General features: G+C 38.3%; 3 protein-coding genes across 4 annotated transcripts; 2 read left to right on the top strand and 1 right to left on the bottom strand.

The window, feature by feature from the left end:
- Positions 1 to 1,479: 1,479 nt before the first annotated feature.
- Positions 1,480 to 5,003, top strand: itpripl2 (ITPRIP like 2). Its single transcript, XM_079455508.1, has one exon. It carries the CDS (start codon positions 1,688 to 1,690, stop codon positions 3,161 to 3,163), a length of 1,476 nt encoding a protein of 491 aa, XP_079311634.1. The 5' UTR covers positions 1,480 to 1,687; the 3' UTR covers positions 3,164 to 5,003.
- A 2,006-nt stretch (positions 5,004 to 7,009) lies between these two features.
- Positions 7,010 to 18,967, top strand: syt17 (synaptotagmin XVII; the record flags this gene model as incomplete). 2 transcript variants are annotated; one of them, XM_079455621.1, is made up of 8 exons in its annotated part: positions 7,128 to 7,266; positions 10,072 to 10,089; positions 11,473 to 11,630; positions 12,627 to 12,778; positions 12,889 to 13,505; positions 14,477 to 14,597; positions 14,707 to 14,862; positions 17,590 to 17,786. In XM_079455621.1, the coding sequence occupies exons 1-8, from the start codon at positions 7,252 to 7,254 to the stop codon at positions 17,784 to 17,786; spliced, it is 1,434 nt and encodes a 477-aa protein (XP_079311747.1). In that variant the 5' UTR covers positions 7,128 to 7,251. The 2 variants fall into 2 exon arrangements, with proteins under 2 accessions (XP_079311748.1, XP_079311747.1); XM_079455622.1 differs by lacking the exon at positions 10,072 to 10,089 and having other exon boundaries at positions 7,010 to 7,266; positions 11,455 to 11,630; positions 17,590 to 18,967.
- clec19a (C-type lectin domain containing 19A) lies at positions 18,852 to 23,877 on the bottom strand. The gene is made up of 5 exons (XM_079455623.1): positions 23,630 to 23,877; positions 22,621 to 22,798; positions 22,409 to 22,502; positions 21,819 to 21,951; positions 18,852 to 21,165 (listed from the first exon to the last, which is right to left on the bottom strand). Exons 1-5 carry the CDS (start codon positions 23,715 to 23,717, stop codon positions 21,089 to 21,091), a joined length of 570 nt encoding a protein of 189 aa, XP_079311749.1. The 5' UTR covers positions 23,718 to 23,877; the 3' UTR covers positions 18,852 to 21,088.
- Positions 23,878 to 24,603: the final 726 nt, after the last annotated feature.

Here is a 24,603-nt window from a genome sequence, read left to right as displayed (position 1 = left end):
CTCTTGAGATAGTCTGGTATTTTTAGGGTGGGCTGCACGGATCAAAATAGCACAAGGAGTCTGATAAGAATGTACATGAGAAAACTACAACAGTATATGTGCCTCCTGCCCACGCACTTTTCAAGTTCTCCATTTTGCCGTTAGAATGAATATCCCTTCCTTCCTATGGCAGCTGCTTGGTGAGCTAAGTCCCAATAGACCGGTCATATTGTTATCTAAACACGGCTCATTCGGCCATGTGAAGCGAGCTGTCTCTGTGTTTATCCTATGTAGGGTTCAAATGGGTTTGTGTGACCAGGTGTCGCTCTGCTGTGGACATCTTGTGATCAGAGCACTCTGTTTTGAGGTCACGGATATTGTTTGTTTAGACAGATCTGAGGGCAGTGGTGGAGAAGGTGTGGTTCTGTCTGTATGTGTCCACCACACTGTTCGGATGAGTGTCAGATATGAATTGAGAGATGGCTGACTGCCTATTTTGTTTAAATTCAAAACCTGTACGCTTTGCAGATCTTAATTCATCTGAGAGTAAAGAGCAGTTGGGAGCTTCAGTTTTGTTTGACTAAGCTTTGAATAAGCAATTCGTCTACAAAACAATATTAAAAGACTTATGTTGAGGTTTAAAACACTCGTGCAGTTAGAAGTGAGATACAGGAGAGACGGTTCTAGTCAAGAAGAGGTTAGAGGTGACCAGGGGAAGGCTCACACTGGGGTTAGGGACGGAGATCTTATTGTGACAACCACAGCAACGTGTAATGCTTTGTGTGTGTACAGTTTTGTCTGTACTTTGTGAGAACCACATTTTTTAAATGTCCAAGAACATTTAGGTGGCCCTTGCCATGTAAACAATGGAAGTCTTTGAGGTGTTCTCACTGATATAGAAAAACAGAAGTCTTTGTGTGTCTGTGATGTCAACATCAATAGCCTTCTGCGTGGTTTACAGGGGGACACACCCTACTGACAACATCATTAATTTCTAGCATTTTTCAAAGGGAGTTGTGTAATGACATCAATAAAGTACTGTTCTCACTAATGTATGGTTATATCCTGCAAACATTTTCTATTGACTTTTGAGACATCTGAAACATTTCAACACAATGTTGGTTTCTCAGTTTCTGTGTTGTCAGAGATTTATACTGCATACTACTGTTTCAATGTCATTTTTTAAGTTGACCCAACTTGCAGTTTTTAATTTGTTCATTCAACTTATTCATTATATTCAAGAACTTTAATTTAAAAACGAGGGCTTATCCTGTCAGTTGGCACTTCTCATTTTCAGCTCTGTGTTTCTTTAAGAGGAGAGGCAAGAGGGAGGAGTATAGACAGTCAGCGTTCTGAACGCCTCTTTTTTTAAAAACAGAAATTCCTTTCTCAAGAGTTTGGCATTTCCTCTGAGCTCACTCACAGAGAGCCTGCTTTTCTGTTTCACACAGCGCTCGCCCATGACAAAAGGGGGGATTTTCTAACATCCTGAATAAAGGATTACACTCACTCTCGGCACACGCCGCATCTGCACAGAAACTTTACGGGGTAAACTTACACAACAAAGAGGGCAAGCAGGGTTTTGTTTTTTTGTGAGGGAAAACATCAGCTTGGCCTTGTTTTCAACAGCTGGAAGAGTGGTTCAGCATGGGCTAGCAGCAACATTTCGCATAGAGCTGGAGCGTATGGGACGAAGAAGTGGAGGAGGATGACCGTTTACACACTCAACCTCAGGTTATTTTGGCCGCTGGTCACTTGTATCCTCACTGTTCTGCTGCTGCTGCACCAATTCATCTTCAGAGCTGACGAGGACCAAGGGAACGACTGTTCTGACCAGGGACCTGGAGCCGTCTCGCTGTTAAAGTACATCTTAGCTTTTATCTTATGTTATTTCTTCATTAGGTACTGCTCAACTCAGCCTGGATCTTCCAAGAGGGGCTTCTATAAATTTCCAGAGGGACATGCAAAATCAGTAGTGTCTAGGAGAGATCTGCTGGATGATCACTATGCGAGGCACGTGCGACTTTCTCCACATGTACTGGGCCACAGCAAAGCTCACGTTGCCAAGCTGGTGAGTGAACTTGTGAGGGTGGGACGCACCGATGTCCCACCTGAGTCTTCTCTGGCCTTCCGAGGTGACTTCGTGCAGGTTGGCAGCTCGTACGAGGAGCACAAGGTGGGCTCGCCAGACTGCTTTGACATCCTGGTGCCTCTGCGAACCCCTCGTGGGCTGAAGCTGGAGACTATCATTTGGGCAGGCAAATGTGGAGGGCCACCGCTGTGCACAATGAACACCCCTCGCAAGGCAGAATGGACGAGACGTCACAAAGCATTCACGGACACATTCATGCATGTATGCAATGCTCAAAGCGCATATAGGATGAATCCAGACTCGGTCCAGCGATGGTTCTACACAGCCACGCAGCGCTGCCTCGCCGCCATACGTTACCCGTTTGATCAGCGCTGCTCCCTCAGCTTGTCTCTCAGCGAAGAGCAGCAAGTGTTGCTCCGAATGACACCCCGCTCCGATTACGTCTGCTGCCACATCTCCATGGGCATTCGACTGATCCCAGCTTTTGCTCTAGGGGATGGAGCCTTCTTGGTTGTATCCCAACATGCTCAGCGAGGGGAGGACCTCTGGACAGTGTATTTTCCTAAGCAAGAGCAAAGGCTTCTTTCATCGCTCAAAGGCAGGCTGCCCTCTAGCTCTTGTCATCTGAAGTGCCTTCAACTGCTAAAGGAAGTAAGGAACCTGGGTGGGGAAACGTTGGACCAACAATCTGGAGCCGACTGGGGCAGAGTGCTTTCTTCCTATGCTTTAAAGACTGCTTGGCTTCGTCTGCTACACAGTACACCCCCAGAGGCATGGGAAGAGTGCAACCTTGTGGATAGACTAGACGATCTCATTCGCAGTCTAAAGGAGAGCCTCCAGTCTCAAGCCCTCTCCCATTTATTCCTCGGAGGGGATAATGGGCTTCTGCCAGAGTCGGTTGCTCTGCCTAAACTCGTGAAGGTGACGGTACCTTCCAACCTGTGGGCAGAATTCAGTGATGTCACCCTTGACATGGTCTCCGCCAGACTGCTCTACTCTTGGAATCACCTCCCTCGCCTAATTCGCCTCGGGCGCCCACAGAGGACCAGCCTGGGCAGAGGTGTCCACTGCAAATATATAGATACAGAGTAAAGGTCAACTAGAACTGGTACTGCCAAACACACATCTGCGGATTGCTACATATTTTTATGTAGCCTAATTTTTTTTTATAATAATAATAGCTGTCTTTAAAGGCATGGTTTACTCATAATTTATTCACCTTAATGTCATCATAAACTTGTAAGACCTTTTTTGCAGAACACAAAAAGCATCTTGAATTGTGTTGGTGACCAAACAATTTGGGGCCCCATTGATTTCCAATGTATAGACACGAAACAACTGAGGCATTTCTCAAAATATCTTTATTTGTGTTCCACAGAAGACAGAAAATCATACAGATTTTGAATGACAGAAACGTAATTAAATGATGACAGAATTTTATTTTTGGATTAACTATCCCTTTCAGCATCGTTGTCTTTATGATTTCCATTTGGATCCAATTTGTCAAACTGTGCACAATTATAAATTCAGTTCAATGGGATTTTTACCTTAAAAGTAGCATCAAACCAAACAAGGAATAAAACCCAAATCACTAGATTATAGCACAATAGAAAATGGGTATAACAATGATATTAATAAAATTCTGGTCGAATTCAGAAGTGCTGTATTTACAAGACATCAAAAATGTCTAATATTTCTATAATGAAGTCTCATGTTTACAAACATAAAGAAAGACTTGAGTATGATACATATAGTTGAAGCTTGTGAGCGGAGAGTCAAGCCTGTGTTGACTCAGGGTGACCATGATGTCATAGTTGTGGGGTAGTCATTGAAGAGTCTGTGGGTAGTGAGCAGTCAAAACAGATTAAACACCAATGTTTTTCCACACCCCCACAGCATTACTAATGCCAGTCAGAACATCCTGTTAAAAGAGGAAAACTGCAGAGGGACCAAAAATCTTTACATTGCATAACAAGATTAGCGAACAGATTAGATTAAATCTTTTTCATATTGATCCAGCCAAGTAAAACTCATTAGTCTGATCCTTTGAAATTGTCTCTCAGTCCCAACTACGTCCTTATTTATAAATAATTGAAGAGTATTGTTTCATAACTAACTATTTTAGTGTTGCTTAAATAATACTTAATGTTTCATGCATGAGTGGCATAATAAATGCTTAAGCCAACTAGGCTCATTACCGTAATTGAGTATAAAGGCACTGATGGTATGACATTGGCTTCACATTATGTTACCTCTCTACAGGGACGCCAGCATACATGCACACGATCTTATTCCTCAGAGTGATGCTTGTTGCTATGGAGATATGCTACCTCAGCTAACGGTGGCTTTTGTTTTAATGGTTGATTGCATTGCATTTACTTTCAAAGAGGAGGCAGAGATCAGTATCGATCTTTTGCAGGTACTTAGTGGCAAAGATGTAGTTTGTTATTCCCTGTCCCGATCGATCAATGCAGACCTGTTCTTGAACAAATCGGTTCACATAACCTGGTCTTTCATGTCAGAGAGATCTGTTTTATGTCATAAACAGCACAGGGAAATGTTTGTGGTATCTTAAGCGAACAAAAGAGGTTCTTTGTGTCTGTTGCCTAAAACCAGAACAAAAACTAAAACAAGGAAATGAAACGAGAAATGTTCTGAAAACAAGGCTTGACTGTAGTCCAATTAATATGAAAAATAGAGTAACTAATGCTGAATTTATGTACATTAATGTATATTTTATATGTGAATGTCGGTGTAAAATATTTTGTACTTGATATACATGTAAATTAGAATCAATCTGTATATATATATATTTAGTATATTGATAATTTATGTGTTTTATGATGCATAGAAATATTATATTTTGGACTGCAAATGGTTTTGTTGCACACTTGCCCTTTGTAAAAAATAAATAAAAGGATGTCATTGTTCTGGACTTAAACAATTGGCTCTTTTTTGTTGTTCAGCATGCTGAGTTGCAAAGAGTAACATTATTGTCCTTAAACCATCTGTGACCATACAGTATGTGTCTTTTTGTACTTGTGAGGACATAAGAGGGAACTGAAAATGAACATCAATGAGATGCATGGAAACAAGAAAATAGGTTTTGCCTTAATCGAAAATCAGTTTGTGAAATTGTGCATTTGACACATGCATTCGTGCATTTCTTTTTTTCATTTGAATATTTGAATTAGTTTGATATGATGAACTGATTTCATTTACTCAGTTAGAAAATGGTGTGTATTCTCACATATGTATTATGTTTATGTGATGTGGCAATGTTTATATGTGTCCCAGAGCTGCTGGCCTCTAGCATGACAACATTGTCTCCTTCCTTTTTATGATAATTTAACCCACTTGCTTGCAGGATTTGGATTGTTAGAGAGGTAGGCCACAGATGTGTACTGAAAGCAAAGATTCTGAGGCACCTTTGACTTCCATTTTCATTTGTCCGACCATGGTAGTCAGTGATGCCCCAGAAATGTCTGTTGCTAACATTCTTCCAAAAATCTTTCACGGTGTTCAACCAAACAAAGAAATGTAAACAGGTTTAGAACAACTATAGAGCAAGTGATTTGTGACAGAGTTTTCATTTTTGGGGGGCTATCCCAGTGTTAGAAAAAATCAAAGAGACATTCTACAAATACTCTAATGACTGTTAGTTATCAAGATGTACAAAGTTATTTATAATATGAAAAATATCAAAAGTGGACTCAAAGTAAAGCGTTACCAATTCTATTTCAATCTTGCTATTTTACAGAATGCAAGTTTAAAATGTCTTGGCCAAGATTTGTGTTGTTCTCTAATAATAATGAATATTAATCAAAATTATGTTTTCACAAACTCCTAAATTCAAAGTTTTTCGGCATCTAAAGTGCACATGTGGGTTCAGGTCTGCCATTAATCCAGATCAGGAAGGTGCCTGAAGTGACAACAGCAGAGGTCACTGTAAGCCAATGTTTTGATGTTCATCTAATGCCTAACCAGAGGTTCTCAAGAGGAACAGACTGAAATCAGATGATCACTGTATCAATGTTTTTACCATTTATTCGCTTTTTATTTATAGTATGGTTGTTTTCAGTTTTAAATATGTTATTGTAATATTTAATTCAAATTATTTTAATGACATACTCAATTAGGTTCAAGCTTTCCACATGAGAGGACTGGGCATCCCCTGCATCCAGGTTTCTTGGTTACAATATTTAGTTTCCCTTTACTGTCACATTTAGCTTTTTCTCTTGGGGGATTTGTAAGGCACTCTATAAAAATTAACCTAATTATAAGGAAACATGCATTATAAATGCTCCAATACCACAGAATACTTCAAGTCCATGCCTAGTTTTATCCAGTGAGCAAGGTCACCCTGTGTTACAGCAGCAGCCAGCAGGTCACGTACCCCTGCGGTTTCCAAGGAAACTTACCTTAAAGTTCCTTGTAATCCACCTACTCAGGTTACAATGATCCACCAGAAATCATAATTCTGTCATATGCAGCGTCTCTCAAATACTCCTACAGGTAGATATAACATGCATATTATTTTGTACTTTAAGCGGCAGGTGGCCGCACAGACCCCGGCTCTTGTAAACATTCATTGCATGTTGCCGTAGCAGCAATTAGCCCATTCACCTGCCGTCTGCCTGTCTCTCCGCATCCTCTCCTGTCTGTGGTGAAGGGAACATCAAGTGGTTGCAGCCAGCGAGGGGCTATAAAAAGCCGGAGAGACACATAACAGATCTGATAGCAATCAGTGCTTCTGCAAACCTGGATGAGTCACTTGTCTGAAAGCAACACGGGGCAGGAGGGGGAAGGAGGGCACTGTTCTCCCCAGGGAGAGGAGCGTGTCATTTCTGAGGAGTAGGCACGACAGAAGAGGCAGAAAGGAAAGAGAGGGAGATCAGGAGCGTCTGGGTGGGTGGGATTGAAGATGATGGGGAGGAAGAGGAGATGGGGGAGAGAGAGAGAGAGAGAGAGAGAGATAGAGAGGTTGTGTGGAGTTTTGTATCTGGAAGGGATGTTCATCAACATTTCTGAAGTAGATTTCAAAAGGATTGAGAGTATGCAAGTCAGTACTGACCTGAATGAATAACATCCCTCTCTCTCTCTCATGTTCTATATGTTTTTGAGTGAATCCGGATCTATTGGGATGGGAAGTGAGACAGTGGGACGAGAGTAAGAGGAGAATGGCATACACACAGGTGAGTCTCAGTTGCTATATTACTGCACTCACACAATGCCATCTGGATCTATCTGGCTTATGTTGTTTGTCATCCCTCTGTGTCTCTCTTCATATCTGTATCTCATGCAGAAGTAATATAACAACAAGTTGATATCTTCATCCATCTTGATTATTTTGCTCTTTACTTGGTCAAGGCCTTAAAGCATTTAATGCAACATCATTATTTGTGTGTATTTAGTTTTTTATTTGTTGAACAATTACAAAGATGTGGTGATACATCACAACAAAGATGTATGTATACATTTTTCATGTCAGTAGCTTGGCTATTGAATTGTATGTATGTTTTGCAATATTGTACAGCTTGTGTTTGTTTTCTTCAGTATCAACTTCTAATGACGTGACACTTAATACACAGCAGAAATTATGAAATAACTAATGTATGTAATACATTACATACTCTGGATTTCAAACTCGTTCAAACTGCGTGCGTGCGTGTGTGTGTAAGTTACGGACTCTACCGCCTAACCTAAGCTAGGTTTCTGGCATTAGCCATGTGGTCTGATGGGGGCTAGGCAGAGTAGCCCCCCATCTTGTTGACCCTAATGCGTCATATCTGCCAGAGGCAGCAAGGTGAGGGCTGGGAGCAACTGGAGCTCGTATCGCTGTTACCATGGTTACAGCCACAGCTAATTGCTTAGACAACATTGGGCCACTGATGAGGAGCAAAAGAGCTGGGCTGAGGTTAAGAAGAGGGACGGGGGTGGGGAAGAGGAGAGAAATCAACATGTAGATACTAGCAACTGTAGAGAGGAGGAGTTAAATATGAATTGTCTGTGTGTGTGTGTGTGTGTGTGTGTGTGTGTGTGTGTGTGTGTGTGTGTGTGTGAGAGTACTCCTGGTAAACCTTACAGTGTGGTTACCAAATGTCCTCACAAATATAGTAATACAAGTCATTTTTTATCTTGTGGAGACTATTTTGGTCCCCATGAGGACACCAACTTACAAATCAAACTAAATAGTTTATTTAAAAATGTAAAAATGCAGAACGTTTTTTGTATTGGGTGGGGGATACAAAATACAGTTTGTACAGTATGTACATGTCCATTATAAATATTTTCCGAAACACAGTAAATACAGTGATGGCTGCATTAACAGCATCTAAATGCCTGAACTTGAAAATGTAAAACACAGACCAGTTAACATGCACCTTGTTTGGATTCTTGACAAAATAACTGTAAAGCATTACAATCCTCATATACAGTGCCTTGCAAATGTATTCATCCCTCTTCATTTTATTCACATTTTGTTATGTTGCTGCCTTCTCTTAAACGTGTCATGACATGGCTAAAACAAATATTATTGTTTGTTTTAGATGTAATGCAATGTGTATACACAATTTAAGGTTCGAATCGCTGTATATTCCACATATCGTGCATGTTTGTATCTCCTCTTTGCCCGCCTCTCTAGTATTGGCCAATTAACCAGTGCGTAGTGATTGGTCAAATACTGCAAGCATGTGACGTCTCTTACCATATTTGGAACATCAGGTTCCCCCACCTTACTTGCGTACACATTTGGGCGGTCTTAGTCAACTCATACCACAAACTGACGTATATTTGTGGGGGTGTGGTTACACGAGGCTTTGCAGGCAGGTCACTTTCAGAGAATGCATCTTTTGTTCTGACATATTTTTACATTCCTGCATTTGGAAGATGCTTTTATCCAAAGCGACATACATTGTATTATCCTATACATTTATACATAGGTATCTGCAATCCCTTGGGATCGAACCCACAACCTTGTGCAATGCTCGTACCACTGAGCTACAGGAAAGCAGTTGCAATTTTACATGTCTAATACATGCATGGGCAGCTTATAACCCACCTCAGACTCAGTAAAAACACGTATATGCGCCATATGACCCTTTAAACTACTCTAAATGGTTTATTTTACATTAATCTACACTCTATACACAATAATGTCTAATCAAAAAACTGATTTGTGACTTAGAATTTTTACAAATTCATTCAAAATAAAATACTAAATTAAGTATGTTGCATAAGTATTCATACCCTTGACTCAGAAGTTTGTTAAAGCACTTTTACAGACTCAAATATTTTTGGGTATGATGCGACAAGCTTTACAATTTTTTTGCAATTCTGTTTAGATCCTCTCAGAGTCTCTCTGGATGGAGATCATCAGTAGACAGACATTTTCAAGTTTATACAGAGATGTTCAGTTGGGTTCAAGCCCATAGACAGAGTTGTCCATAAGCCACTCTTGCATTGTTTTAACTGTGTGCTTAGGATCATTGTCATGTGAGCTAGGTTTCCATGATCATTATCTCTGTATTTCATTACCACTGCTTTTCTTCTACTATGAAAAATAAAACAACACCCCCACATCATGATACTGTTTCCCCCACACGTTTCTGTTGAGACTGTATTGTACAGGTGTTGAGCAGTGCCTGGTTTTCTCCAGACATGATGTATGAACAAGTTGTCACAAGTTTTTTAGTTTTTTCATTATTGTGCAGGGAGTGTAAATACATTTATTTTTTTATTTAGAGTAGTTTAAGTTAAGGTAGCAACATTACAAAATGTGAATAAAATGAAGGGGAATAAATAAATACTAAAAAGTGAGATTTTATCAAGACAGTTATCAAATGTGAGCCCTCTCAACAAAGTTTATTATACTGTAGGTGCCTTATGTCATATGTGTACCTGTCTCCCACGCTGACCTACTCTGGAACTCTTTCTCGTTTTTCTCTTTCCTGCACATAACCTTTGACCTTCTGACTCACTCAACTTTTGAAAAAGGACAGTTGGAACCCATTAATGAGGTATGTGCATGTACAAATGTTCATAAACTCAAATATCCCAGTTTACATTGCTCAGATTTTTCTCCAACCGTAACCCCAAACAAGTGTGAAAGTTAGTATACATTGGAACTAACACTAACAGACCTTTCAGATTATTAAATGCTTTTAAACGCACACTTGCCTCTATTCATGAAAAAAAATATTTCTACACAGTCAGAGGTGTATTGTGCCCTTTTCCTCTTCTCTTTTGGGCTAAATGTTATACCTGCATCAAGTTATTCATTATGTAACCCCCCATAGACATGTATTCATCCTCAGCAGATGAGAGAGCTGCTCTTTGGAGGAAGTAATCTTCTCTTTACAGGGGGCGAAAGTCTCTCTTTAGATTCCGTCAGAATGCCTTAAAGAGAAGTGAATTATAATTTAAAATGAGAAGTAAGCTCTTGCTTCAAGGTCTCGCATCCAATCTGACCTCAGCGCTGTTCTATATAATGGGGGTCACATTGAGAGGTTCTAAATGGGATTAGAGCTTCCTCGCTTTTAATTTGTATAACTTTTTATTGAGCATTTGCAATTCAGAATTAAACAAGGACTTGGCTTCATACTGTTAATAAGAGCCATGAAGCATTTATTACCATCATTATTAAAAGCAAATTAGCTTCTCTTGCTACAAGTTGTATAGGCCTTTTATATGGGGGTGTATAAACTACTCCTAAACATTGACAAAACATTTTAAAAATAAGCATGTACCAAAAACAACACGTTTGAGTGTATCACGTTTGTAGATATATAAACACAGGAAAGACATTTGTCTTCATCCAGGCATCTAATAGAATTGCTGTTTTGGTTCACGTCTATTGTATATGGTTTTATATTTTATTTATATGGTTAGTGCAAAGTCCCACTGGAATAACCAGAATGCACTAATAAAGCTCTTTGGGACTTGTCATGTTAATCTATTTTTAAGGTGTAATTGCCTAAAGAAAACAAAAATAATTTTCCTGCAGTGCTTAACATTTTTATAAACAAAATGTCCTAATAAAGTGATATTTCACCCCAAAAAATTCTGTCACCCCCTCTTGTCGTTTCAAACCTGTATGACTTTCTTTTTTCCACAGAACACAAAAGAAGATATTTTGAAGAATGTTGTTAACTGGGCCCCATTCACTCGCATTGGTATTGTGTCCAAACAATAGAAGTGAATGGGGTCCAGTGCTGTTCGGTTACCATCTTAATTCAAAATATAATTTTTTGGTGTTGTGCGAAAGTCATAAGGGTTTGAAATGACAAGAGGGGGAGTAAGTGATGACAGAATTTGAGAGTGAACTATCACTTTAATGTCTAAGGTTTTTAGATTGAATAAGCCTATTTTAGATCACTGTAGAGTCTGTGTCCTGTTGTTAGGGTCTTCTGTCCAGACTGTCTGACTTCCTGCTGTGTCGCTGGTCGTGCTGGTCGTGCCGCTCGTGTTGGAAGTGGTGTTGGGAGTGCAGCTGCTGTCAGTCCAGCGATGAGGAGGTGGAGATTCTGGGGCCTTTCCCAGCTCAGACTCCATCGTGGCTGTGAGTAGAGAACACATTTCAAAACAAATCGCAAAGCTAATTGATTGTTTCTGGTTAAGACTGATTTTTGCAAGCTAATAGACAGATCATTATTTTTGCATCTTTCCTTAGACTTTTAGCTAGGCGCATGAAAACTGGGGGGTGGAGCTTTTTGTGTTCAGGAACAGCCGGGGTAGAATAATTAAATAGAAAAATTAATCATACATTAACAGGGATCGTTTGTTCTAAAAATAAACTGTCACCACCACAGGCTGTCAAGCTATTGATGAGCATCCTTTTTGGTGACATCATTGGAAGTACAGGAGGGTGTGTGATGTCGTCTTTTTCAGGTTTAACTGGTAGCCAAACACGTGTATTTTATCTTCTTTTTGCAATACACAGTTTTATGACCAATTAGCACAGTTGCATCACAGTTGAATCATTGTAAGATGTAAATGGGATGGGGTTCTCCATTGGTCTCCAGAAATTGCTGGTTGACAATTACAGAATGAGTGTCATTTCTCTTGTGATTACAAGTATCCAAAAACATTGTTTCTATTGATATGTGCTTTTGTAACACAACATCAACTTTATATAACTGTACATCCCTACACCTTTTATGATTTTACAGTCATGAGATATACCTCACCCGAGTCCAGCCACTCTTGCTGTTTCTACTTCCTCAGGCCATTTGTTTTAGAATCCTCTGTTGCTATGACAACAATATCCTCTGAGCTGTAGCCATGGACACAAAGGGTCCTTGATGATCCCTAAGGGATGGGCCGGAATCAGGACTCTGCAAAGACATCCCGCTCACAGTATTTACCTCGATAGTTGACAAACAACCAAATTAGAGGATGTGGGACATATATTACACAACAATTGGCAATAATGTATTATTAAAGGGATATATCACCCAAATCTAAATACTATCGTACTTTTTTCATTCGCATGTCATTCAAAACATGTATGTGACTTTTCTCTGTACAGAGAGTTAACCAAAATCCAATTTTTCAGTGTCAGTGATGGTAATGATGAGAAAGGCTTAAATTCTCACATAATGGCCGATGAGCATCCTTCACCTACTCAGTCTGACACCACTACAAACGGCAGGCCATCCATCTCAGAGACATCACGCTCCACCTTCAGCCTGGCAGGCCACCTTTCCGGTGAGACCAAACATCTAAAGATTTACCCTTTAGAGTATTCTTGTACGTTTAATATCACCCTTTTGTTAAGATAGTGACATTGTAAATTTACATTATCTCCCATGTGTCAGGTCTAAATGCCCGACGGCCAAGCTCCCCCATGGTGGATGTAAAACCTATTGAATTTTGGGCCATGGGGCCCAGGAAGGAAGTAGTGCAGCCCCTACGTAAACCCCAGACACCCCCAGATGACTACTACCGGAAGCTGGAGCCTCGTCTCTACTCCCTGGACTCAGGCAGCGATGATGTAGACTCTTTGACGGATGAGGAGATTTTGGTACGGTACCAACTTGGCATGCTGCACTTCAGCACACAGTATGATCTCATCAACGGCCACCTTACCGTTCGAGTCATCGAGGCCCGGGACCTGCCTCCTCCCGTAACGTGCGACGGCTCTCGCCAAGACATGGCCCACTCAAACCCCTACGTGAAGATGAGCCTGCTGCCCGACCACAAGAACTCCAGACAGACTGGTGTTAAACGTAAGACTCAGAACCCAGTGTTTGAAGAACGCTTTACATTTGAGCTCCCCTTTCTGGAGGCCCAGAGACGCACTCTGCTGCTCTCTGTGGTCGACTTTGATAAGTTTTCCCGGCACTGTGTCATTGGGAAAGTGACTCTTCCTCTCAGTGAGGTTGATCTGGTTAGGGGAGGACATTGGTGGAAGGCTCTGGTACCCAGCTCACAGGTAACATCACAGCTTTTTGTCAAATTGTATGTGTGCCCCTTGCACAATGTCTGGAAAATTCCATTTTAAATTTTTTTTATTTACAATTGAGTTGAAAAGTCTAGAGATTCAAAATCTAAATAAATAAACATTTTAGGTTTAAAAATATATTTACAAATAGATATGGAATTCTATTGTCATAGCAATTTTATATGATGTGGCATGCACAGTTGCACATGTTATGCCACTTTAAGGTGAGAATGGCTTTGGAAAAAGTTCTACTAATATTAAACTGAACATATGTCAAAGACTATTTGAAAAGTCCAGCAATAAACCTATACTTTCTTTCAGGATATTAATTTTTATTTATTAATATTTTGAATTTGCTTTTATTATATATATTTTTTGTTTGTTTGTTCATTTTAGTTTATATGTTAGCTAATTTTGTCATTTTATTATTTAGTTGTTTTTATTTTATGTTGCTGTATACGATTTTTTTTTTTTTTTCATTTTAGTTTTTATTTGTTTTCAGTTATTAATTTTAGTCCTTTAACTTCAACTTATTTCAATTTATTCCTGAGGCAACATTTTTAATTAATGTTTAGTTTGTTTTAAGATAATATTTAGGCCAATTTTGAATTATTGGATATCAATAAACAGAAATGTTTTAGTGCTATTTATTTAATAACCTTGCTTCTTACTTACAGTATACACGGTTTCAGCAGCAACAAGATAAACAAGCGTTATGTGGCCCAAACCTAACTTCAGTAGACCTCCGCAAAAATATATTACATTTATGTTTATACAAATACCAAACAATAAAACATCAATGTAAATTGATAATGAAAAATTTAATATAAAATATTTTTTATGTTGCCAAACACAGACCGGCAGGTAACTTGCCAGATTAAACCGTCTATACAGACAGAGCATGCTCAATGTGTTTATTTGCTGACATCAGCACATTCATTTGCCAGTGTTCGTTTTCTCAGAATGAAGTTGAGCTTGGTGAACTTCTGCTGTCCTTAAACTACCTGCCCAGTGCTGGCAGGCTAAACGTGGACATCATCCGAGCAAAGCAGCTGCTTCAGACAGACATGTGCCAGGGTTCAGGTGAATCTATTTTCTTGCTTAACTCTTCATCATCTATGTGTTTTAAATGTTACCTTTGCATGGCCATCACAATGCTGAAGTTGTTTCTCTTGTGGTTTTCTTGATCCAGATCCTTTTGTGAAGGTACAATTAGTGTCAGGCCTAAAGCTAATGAAGAGTAAAAAGACGTCCTGCATGAAGGGCACCATTGACCCCTGCTATAATGAGTCATTTAGCTTCCGTGTAGCTCAAGAGGACCTGTGTGAAGTCAGCCTTGTGTTTACAGGTATTGCTTTTAACATTCTGAGAGAAATTGATGTAAATGGCTTAGGCCTGATGTTTCTTTTTCCTTTTTTTTATATATATATTTTAAATTTTTACACTACATAACTTGTTCTTATCAATTATATATTCATGCATGTGATTAAACTGTATCTCTTAAAATATCTCTTTATTAAAATACAACCAGAAAATACAGAAATGTTTTTGGGGGAGTAAATAGTGTGAGTAAATAGTTCCTGTATTTCTTTTTGAATATTTATAAAGAAAAATAAGCATGGACGGTCATTAATGCAGCATGCTAAAATCAAAAAGATGTTTGTATCTGCAAGAATCTGATGACATCATGATGTTTTTTTATGTAAGGTGATTATTCTTATATAGCAATTCTGTCATCATTTACTCACCCTCTTGTCATTTCAAACCTGCAGGACTTTCTTTCTTCAACAGAACACAAAAGATGATATTTTGAAAAATTATGTTAACTTGCTCCATTCATTTTGGTTTTGAACAGGAGCTAGTGCTGTTCGATTACCAACTTTCTTCAGAAGATCTTCTTTTGTGTTCTGCGGAAGAAAGAGTCATACATGTTTGAAATGATAAGAGGGTGAGTAAATAATGATAATTTTTGGGTGAACTATCCCTTTAGTTTTTTCTTTTACCCCTTTTTTCTGAAGCCTTTAAATTATGTAGCGTTATGTACTGTAAAAGGTTTAAGATGTAACATTTTAAACTGTTACTGGCTAAAACACATTTTCAGAATACAATACTGCCAGTCTAAACCAGCTTGTTTGCTTTCGCCTCAATTAGAGTAATCTCTGTGACCTATAGGTCTGCCATGGGTCACCTCATTAAGGTTCATTTAAATTCCAATAGAATTTATTCAATTATCGATGCTGCCAGTCAACACCTGACCTGGACAGTTACTCACGCTGGGATTTCATGCACAGGCACACACTGACATTTAATATTTGCTCTGGTCATCCAGCTGAAGTCATGTGCTGTGATTGCACAGGGCTTTCCACGACCTGTTCTCATTACCTGCCATTTAGGACAGCAGAGTACAGCGAGCTACAAATAAAACTGTGAACCACAGCCCAACATTTCAGCTTACTGGTCGTGGCTGGTTTGTGTTGATTAGTGTTCGTCTGGCACCATTCTAGCTGGTCAACCAGCAAGGTCTTTTTGATAAACAAGCTCTGTGCAACCTGTATCCCAGTGAGGCTGGTCAACATGTGTGTCTCCCAGTCATACCAGGTCTGTCTCCCCATCGCTTCTCTCTGATGTTTCAGACTACAAAGACAAACACTCCCTGCAATCTCATCCCTGCTGGGCTTCTGTCTCCTCATTGCCTGTTTGACCAGTCACTCTCTCTCTCTCAGCTTCTTAAGCACTCTGCTTTTGTCTGTTCTATAACATTTATTTATTTGCACATGCCACTATCAGGATTCTTCTGGCCGAGGATGTAATGGGGTTTATTAATGGTATTATGTCCATGCGTTGTCCATAAACAGTAAGCAGAAACAGATCTCTGGGCTCTGCTTTACACGACTCCCATCAGGCAGCTGTGCTCGGGGGAACAGGTTAAAAATTTGTGGCAGTACCCATTTCACTTTTGTGCTTGGCTGGGTGAATGGAGTCTGCATGGGAAATGTAATATGCATGTACACAGACTTTTTAATGGGCAAAATCGATACATTTACACAGGAATTACAAAAATAATCCTATTCACATAATAAATACATATTGATCTTGAATGTTAAAGTTAATGTAAAGAGTACAAAGGCGTATACTGAGAAGGTGCATGACAGAAGTGCCAAAAGCAAGTGTTGTGAGATTGATTTTAGTGGCACTAAGGGAAAAACAAAGTTTTTTACTTATATTATATACTGATATATATTTCACATGCTGAGCCATGGGTTCCCATCTGTTCCTCTCATCACATTTTTTAACTTGTCAGATTGTAAATGAACCCAGAGCCCTGAGAGTATGAGAGCAGGAGAGCTCTCCCAGTACTTATGTGACATGCCGATGATGTCATCAGAAATGTCATCACAACCAGTCCAGTGCACCACGCCTGTTCCCTTTACAGTTGTTTAGCTCATAAGAGAAATTATGAAGATTTTGCATTTAAAGAAAAGTCAGTGTGTTTAAGTTAAAGCTTTATCTACAGCTGGTTTAATTGAATTGTCCCAATAAGGAAGTCCCTATTGATTCATTATAAATAGACTCTCCCATCATTTTTACTGTATGTGGGCTGCATATTATAAACCACATCAGCTCGGCTCATAGGTAGCATTTCATTCGTCCAGTATTTCTTAATGAATGTAAAAATGGTTGCTAACATGTTAAGTAAACTCGTGTAGGTAATAAGTCTCAAGGCTTCAGTTGAGTACTTGAGCCATTCCAAGATGAAGTATAGTCCTTGGAGAGCAGTGGTGGAATAAACCTGTAGTCAAAAGCTAACATTGCTTTGGAGACCGTATCTCTTCAGCTCTGGTTAGATCAGAGGAGCCGTGGTCACGACAATATTTTGACGATTGTTTCTGTGGTTTTGTGTCCGTACATTGGAAGTCAATAGGGGCCAATGTTTGGTTACCAACGTTCTTTAAATTATCATCTTGTCCATACAGATTTGGAATGACATGAAGGTAAGTAAATAGATTGCTCCAGCCACTCAAAGGATGTCTTATTATCTCGTGTAATATTGACTCTTTATGTCTCTTCTTCTTAGTGTTTGGGCACAACATGAAGAGTAGCAACGATTTCGTTGGTCGCATTGTGATTGGTCAGTTCTCCACTGGGCCGCAAGAAACTACGCATTGGCGCCGACTGCTGAGCTCCAAGCGTAATCCAGTGGAACAGTGGCACAGCCTTCACTCGCGTGCCGAGTGTGACCGCGTGTCGCCGGCTTCTCTCGAGGTCACATAATACTAGCACAGGACGATGAATGAAGCTGATGGGATGGATAGATGTGAAATTAATTTAGAGAATTTACGTGTGGTCCTAGTAATTGTAATTTTTAATTGTACGGTTTGAAAGAGTAGATCCAGTAGATATGTTCTCAAACCATAGATTCTATAGAATAGTGGGCTCTGCTTTGAGATTTTTTTCTGTTTGTGGATGTCACACTCCATTATTTGATCAAAATGAAAGATGTAGGCTAAAGTATTTTTACATTAGGATTATGAGCAGAAGCCTGCTGTCCATGTTTTCTTTTTATCATATTGATACTATTTTACACTGGAGTTCAATAATCTGATCATCATTTGAACCTCAACTTCATTCTGGCCGGTCAGGTGTCCAGGGGAAGGTCAGCTATGATATTGCTCAGGCAGCTGTGACCACACCGAACCACTGATCCAGAATGCAGTTTTTTAATAATCATATTGTTTATTTTTTCAGACTTACGTATGATTGCTGATAATCTGTTTTTGAAATAGAATCGCTCCAAATTCTGTGGCAAAACAGTAGGTATTTTTATTTCCTGTTTTAAAGTAATATTTTACACCAAAGCCTGTGTTTGTGACTGGTATTACCGTTCATGCACATTTTGACCACTGATTGAGTTTAAGCGTGTGTGAATGTAGTAAATGTTTGCACTTAGGGCAGCTTTGATCCGCGTTGGCACAGCAGAGAAAATGCCTTTACATCTCGGGCAATATAGTGCCATGCCAATAAGGTGCAGATAAATACATTTCCTTTGTTTTTAAATGCTTTTTCCAAGCTTTACAGCCCTTTTGCTATATTATTAATGTGTTAGAGATGTACTTTGTCTTAACTTTTGTCAGTCCATCGTGTGTACTTAACATAGAATAGAATGATATGATATACATAACTTAGCATAGAATCTAAGTGCAATCAGAAACATCACTCTATCCTGAAATTGTTTCAGGTCAAAGGTCAATTGTATGATTCCACAAATGTCAATGTTGATGAAAGTAAAAACTATCAGAGTAATAAGAATATATACTGTAATAAGAAAAATGCAGCTTTGCCAGTGAAGATATTTATTTTATTTAGATTAAAAGTGCTCATACAACTAGATACATATAATGTTTTTATCTCTACAAACATATCTGTATATATTTATAACTTACAGTGACTTTAACAAATGCATGTTGCAATATAAGACAAACAATAAGAAATGTATATGAATGAATATGAAAAAATGCTTAAAAACTAAATAATTTCAGTTTCAAAGGCGGCTGTTTTACAATGCGTCATATATTTGTTGTAAACCATAATGTCTCCTTGTCTGCCATGAACCTCTGAGAGATTGTTACACTGCTGGTTATTGTGTGATTGAAAAATTGAGCAGAATCCCTTTAAATGTCTCGTTGATGGAGATGGTCATGTGTGAATCCTTCAGAGAGATGTGTTTTGGCTAAATGTTCCACAACGCATTAAAGTGACATTTGGTTTTGTTCTCAGGATGCTTTGTTTTTGTTTATATGTCAACATTTGATTGTCTTAAGACACTTTGTTATAGTTTAATTCATTTGATTCTACTGTGTAAACTGACTGATATAACATCAAATTGTAGGTAAACTGTGGCTGTAAACTTGAGAATTTGAGGTTACCATTTCTGCAGTATTTTATTTAAGATGTCTGCTGAAACCATAATATTTTTGCCACTGCAGTGATGCACTTATTGAAGCATTGAAATGATTAAAGTCTTGTTTGTGGATAAATGTTTCCTCTGAGTGCTATAAGACTGAGAGATTAGTCACTTAATTGCTGTCTCCAGCCAAAGAGAGCAGTTTAACATCAGTGTCCACGTGAGTCCTGGCTCTGTGTCAAGCACATAATAATCAAAACTACCATGTTTAAATCTGAGATTATATCTAAAATAAGTAGAAACTTCATCCTTGCATATTTTAAAATGAACGTTTTATATAACCAGGTCTAGTGTCATGGCTAAACATTTACAAAATTCCCTGGTCTCTATAGCTAAGGTTATAATGTAAGTCAATAGCTATATAAGTCTAAGCTTTCCTTTCAACTGAACTCTACAAAAACGAATGACGTGTTGTTGAGAAATTCTGGAGAGTTTGGGTGTTCTTGCATTACTCAGTGGGCAGTGTTGAGTTAAATTTGAATTGAGATGCCAAGATGCACAACTGCTATTTGAATGTAAAAGACAACTAAAAAGTCCAGTATGTCATTTTTTGGAGGATCTACAGACAGAAATGCAATATAATATACATAACTAATATGTCTTCAGTTACATTTTGAAGTTTCAAAGAGTTGAAACTGTCTAATCAGTTGATCAAAATTTTATTCTGGATATTAGAGAATAAATAGACAAAAGTATTACATTGAAGCAACACATTGTTTAGACCAATAATATTTACTCTCATTTCAATTCAGTGTCCTGTGGGCGTGGCCTATTTGATTCAAATTCTTATTATTAAAACGTAGGTTCATCAAGTATTTTAACTGACAGAGCTGTGTGCACAGGAACAGATTGTCTGATCACTAAGTGGCATGATCCATTAGCTAGAAAGAAAGCATGAAAGGTCTTCTGCCAGGCTAAGGTTAAGCTTTTTCTGACTTACGAAGCTCTGCAGTCAACAAAGATCTGACTTCTTTCACAATCTCAGTTTTACATCAATGTGCTAGACCAGTTCCCGATTTTGAAAACATTGCACAAATACACACACACACACACTGTCTCAATGTTTGTCACACTTTAAAGACGCATGTAAACAGATGAGGAGACATTTCATAAAATCCAGCAAATACAAGCAGTTACAATGTCCTCACAGCATGAACAGGCATCTGGTGAAGGGCGTGGAGCTAAGTTCTTATTGAAAACATCCACAAGTTCAGTGCTCTTTCTAAACTCTCCAGAACTCCTTTGGTGCGACTCACTATCTTTATCGAGACCGCTGCAGGAACTGACTGATACATAATTTTCAACAATAGCACTGACATTAATATCCAATATCAACATGGGTAATCAACAGAAACTCTACAGGGAACAAAACGTGTAATTTCCAAAAGATTGGAATGGAGGAATGTCTGTGTGTCATGACTCACACACAGTCTAACAACTCCCATAGGAACAGTGCTATGACAACAGGGCAATAAGAGAAGCTGAAGAGAGCCAATCATTATTGCAGGGATGAAGATGAGAGGACAACTTCCTTGCTTTACTGTGATTGAGGGATGTTGTGATGTCATAAGGACGATACAGAACTAATTATCAAGTCTGTGATGGTGAAAGGTTAATTTTCCACTGACAGGATCTTGCAGACGAATGGAAAAGCTCTAGCACAACTGTTGTCATTCCAAGACCTTAAACCTGCAAAAGATGAAAAGAAAGAATGCAAACAATACAGGTTATCAATTGATTACAAAAAGAAATGAAACATTTGCTTCACTCAATATTTCCTCAAAAACGCCCCCGAATTTATGTTATTTAAAACATTATTGTACCAGGAAAATCATTGACATCACAAGGTGTATATTAAAGGTCCAATGTGTAATTTGGGGGGGAATTTATTGACAGAAATGCAAAATAATATACATAACTATGTCTTCAGAGGTGTATAAAGACGGAAAAGCAAAAACGACATCTTAGTTCTGTGTAAGACCAAAGTAGCGCATCGAAAGGGAGGGGGAAGGGGGGAGTGTGGCATTGGTTGCAATTCGCAACACCAACACTAGATGACACTAAATTGTATACACTGGACCTTTAAAAAATATTCATATTATAAGGCTGTCATAATATATTTTCACTACAAGATATGGCAAAAAACTTAAATTCTTGATGACAATATTATCACAATATCTGTTGAAATATAGTAAATGAAATTAAATAATGTGATTAGTCAAAATCATGTTTCATTTTGTTTATTTTGTGTGGCAAATGTGTACTATGTTGGAGTATGAAGACTGGTGATGGATTATTAACAACATTATAATATACACAATAGAATATTAATTAAAACTCACCACTGTTTTGTCTGTACCAGATCTCCACACAATCCTCCTCCTCTGGGATGCGATGAATTCCATCATCTGGCTGGTTTCCATCCCAGTAATTGTATTCATAAGGTGACCCATCTGTCCACTCCATGGTGCCCTCCTGCAACAAACATTGATTAATAATGCTGTCACATTTGCCCTTTGACCCCGGTGTTTACCCAAAGCTTTCCTGCCACGCATAGGTTAATTTTATACGATCTCTGAGGAACTCCCCACAGCAGGTTTATAGACATTCTTTTTAGAGATCAGACGATCTTGTTGTCCATAAATCATGTGCTTTACACACCACCACACTTGTGGAAGAGTTTGTTGGCTTCAACATGACTGGAATTGATTAAACATCAATTATAGAAATCATATTTTTCTTTCATTTAATTATTAGTATGGGGTCATATAGTCAGGGCTATATATAAAGATTATGCCAGTAGTGGATTAATCAAATGTGTGACGTTTTCAGTGAGTTGTAATAATATGATTGAAGTCAGAATTTACATCATGGTAAAAATGAATGATGTCAGGATACAATATAAAATGCAATAGTGTGTGATCACATTTACCTGTCTCCTATCATGAAGGCCAATCCAAATGTCTGTTGGTATTCCTGGTACACGGCTATTCACAAGGTCATACACAAACACGTTTTCTTCCCAGCTATAAATATATGCCGAAAAAGCCATCAATAGGTGCAGACAAATCCTCCAAACTGTTAAACATGGAAACTCAGCATTCTTTGTACCTTGTCCAACTAACATTTCAAAAATATTTTTACCTGTGGATGGAGGCGAGCTTGGCTGATTTGTGTCCATTGGAAAACTCTGCACAGTACAGATCTGCTTCAGCCCAGGTCCGGTTAAGAGGGAAAAAACGGTAGCAGTAGCCTTCAAATTCAGTCCAGAAAAGTGGACATGTTACGGGCTGGTTTGAGTCTGATATTTGTAAGGGGAGTGCTGAAATGACATAATCCCCCAAACATATAAAACACATTATTACGTTATTAATAACAACATCTGGAAAGTTTCGAACTTATTGCGAAATATATTGTCACTGTTTCCTTTTTAGAGCAACAACCTGAATTCAATTTAGAAAAAATGTTATGCAACAAAAAGAATTACAGCTGTAAAGAATGTACATATAGGCTAGTTACAAACTTTGACTTTGACCAAGGCTGACTCCAATTTTCACTTGAAATCAAATTATATGAAATTAACTTTAAAAATCTATTTCAATTGAAAATAATTTAAGATTTAGTTATTTGTAAAGCAAATTTTGGTTAAATATTGTTTTTTAAGGCAGCTTATGCATGCTGTTGAAAAATACACTTTATGAAGATGATACTACAACTGGTTTGTCCGAGAAGAGTTTTTTCTTAAATGCAATATGATGAATGAGATTAATTGCAATAAACAGTTGAATTAAACATTTCATAAAATGTATAAAAAAATTCTTCAATGTATTTCAAATGTAATCTTATTTAGAAATCTTCCTGAAGCTTCCAGAAAACAAAATCTTTAAAAAAGGGGTTTTCTAATGGAGATCAATAGGGTATATTAAAACTGTCTCATGGCATCTGTGTAATATAAACAGTTATGACGGGATACCTCAAATCATTTTGTGACAAACAAAGATACCTTAACATTTTAAATCATGTGGTAGTCATTATTTAGCAAACCAGCACTGGTCTATTCTCTGTCTTAAAAACGTTTTTAAAAGTTGTTTAAAAAGCATTTAAGCAAGATAACAGTGTGTTTGCCTTAGTCTTTGGTTGTGATGGCACTCACCTTGTGTGATCTTGATGTTAGTTGAAGGCAGAGACCACACTGAGAAGTCATTGAGCAGTAGAAGTAAACACAAATCCCAGCAGAGCATTTTTAGTGCATTTGAGATGAGATTGAGATCTGCTGTGTGTGCGCCACAGGACTGTGTATAGCGCTGGGGAGATTAGAGGGTGTGTGAGCCTTTCTCAACCCCTTTTTGTTGGACTCTTCCTACATGGTCAGGTCCCGTACTCTGACATCAGACTGTGTGTGAGAGAGAGCGAGCAGGAGAGAGAGATACCAGGAGGGGTTAATATTTTGTGTCATATTATGTTTGATGAATATGTAGAAAGTCATATACAGTATGTATGTTAACTAAAGCTGTAATAAATAATGTTTGAATAATGTTTTGTATTTATTTAGATTTTCTATTATTATTTTTATTTTGTTATTTACCCGTGGCAAAATATTAGTACCTAATGTTTACAAAACATTCAATAAATCTCTAATTCTAACAGCTAGAATAAATAATGCAACACCCCAATCAAATCCATGTGAACTATAAACTTCATTCAACATTTCACCATGTAATCATTTGTTGGAAGGATCGTGATGTCCAGCTTGTCTCTGAGGTTACTGATCACCCACTTCACGCTGTTTGCTTAGTTCCATTAGACTCATCTGACACCGTCTTGCAGTTGATAGCGGGTCTGTTTTATCTCAAGGACTACAGAACCAATGCTATTAAAGGGCCTGTTTTTTTTCTGTGAGGAGGACTGCTGCCAACATAAGGGAAGCTCATTCTTTACTGAGGAAGACTCCCATTTACGTTTGTCAGACAAAAACATTGTTGCTAAATATGGCTTCTTATTGAGGTTTCCAGTTTATATTGTTACTGTTTTCTGTCTCGTATTACAAATAAGCTCAATGTAATGGAAAAAGAGTTTTATGTAGACAAATAATAGTGGTTGTGTTTTACAGACACCAAAGTGTCTTCC

Source organism: Barbatula barbatula (genome assembly GCF_947034865.1).
Source record: "Barbatula barbatula genome assembly, chromosome: 5".
NCBI lineage: Eukaryota > Metazoa > Chordata > Actinopteri > Cypriniformes > Nemacheilidae > Barbatula > Barbatula barbatula.
The sequence above is the reverse complement of the archived record's forward strand: the minus strand, read 5'-3'. Positions and strand labels throughout refer to the sequence as shown.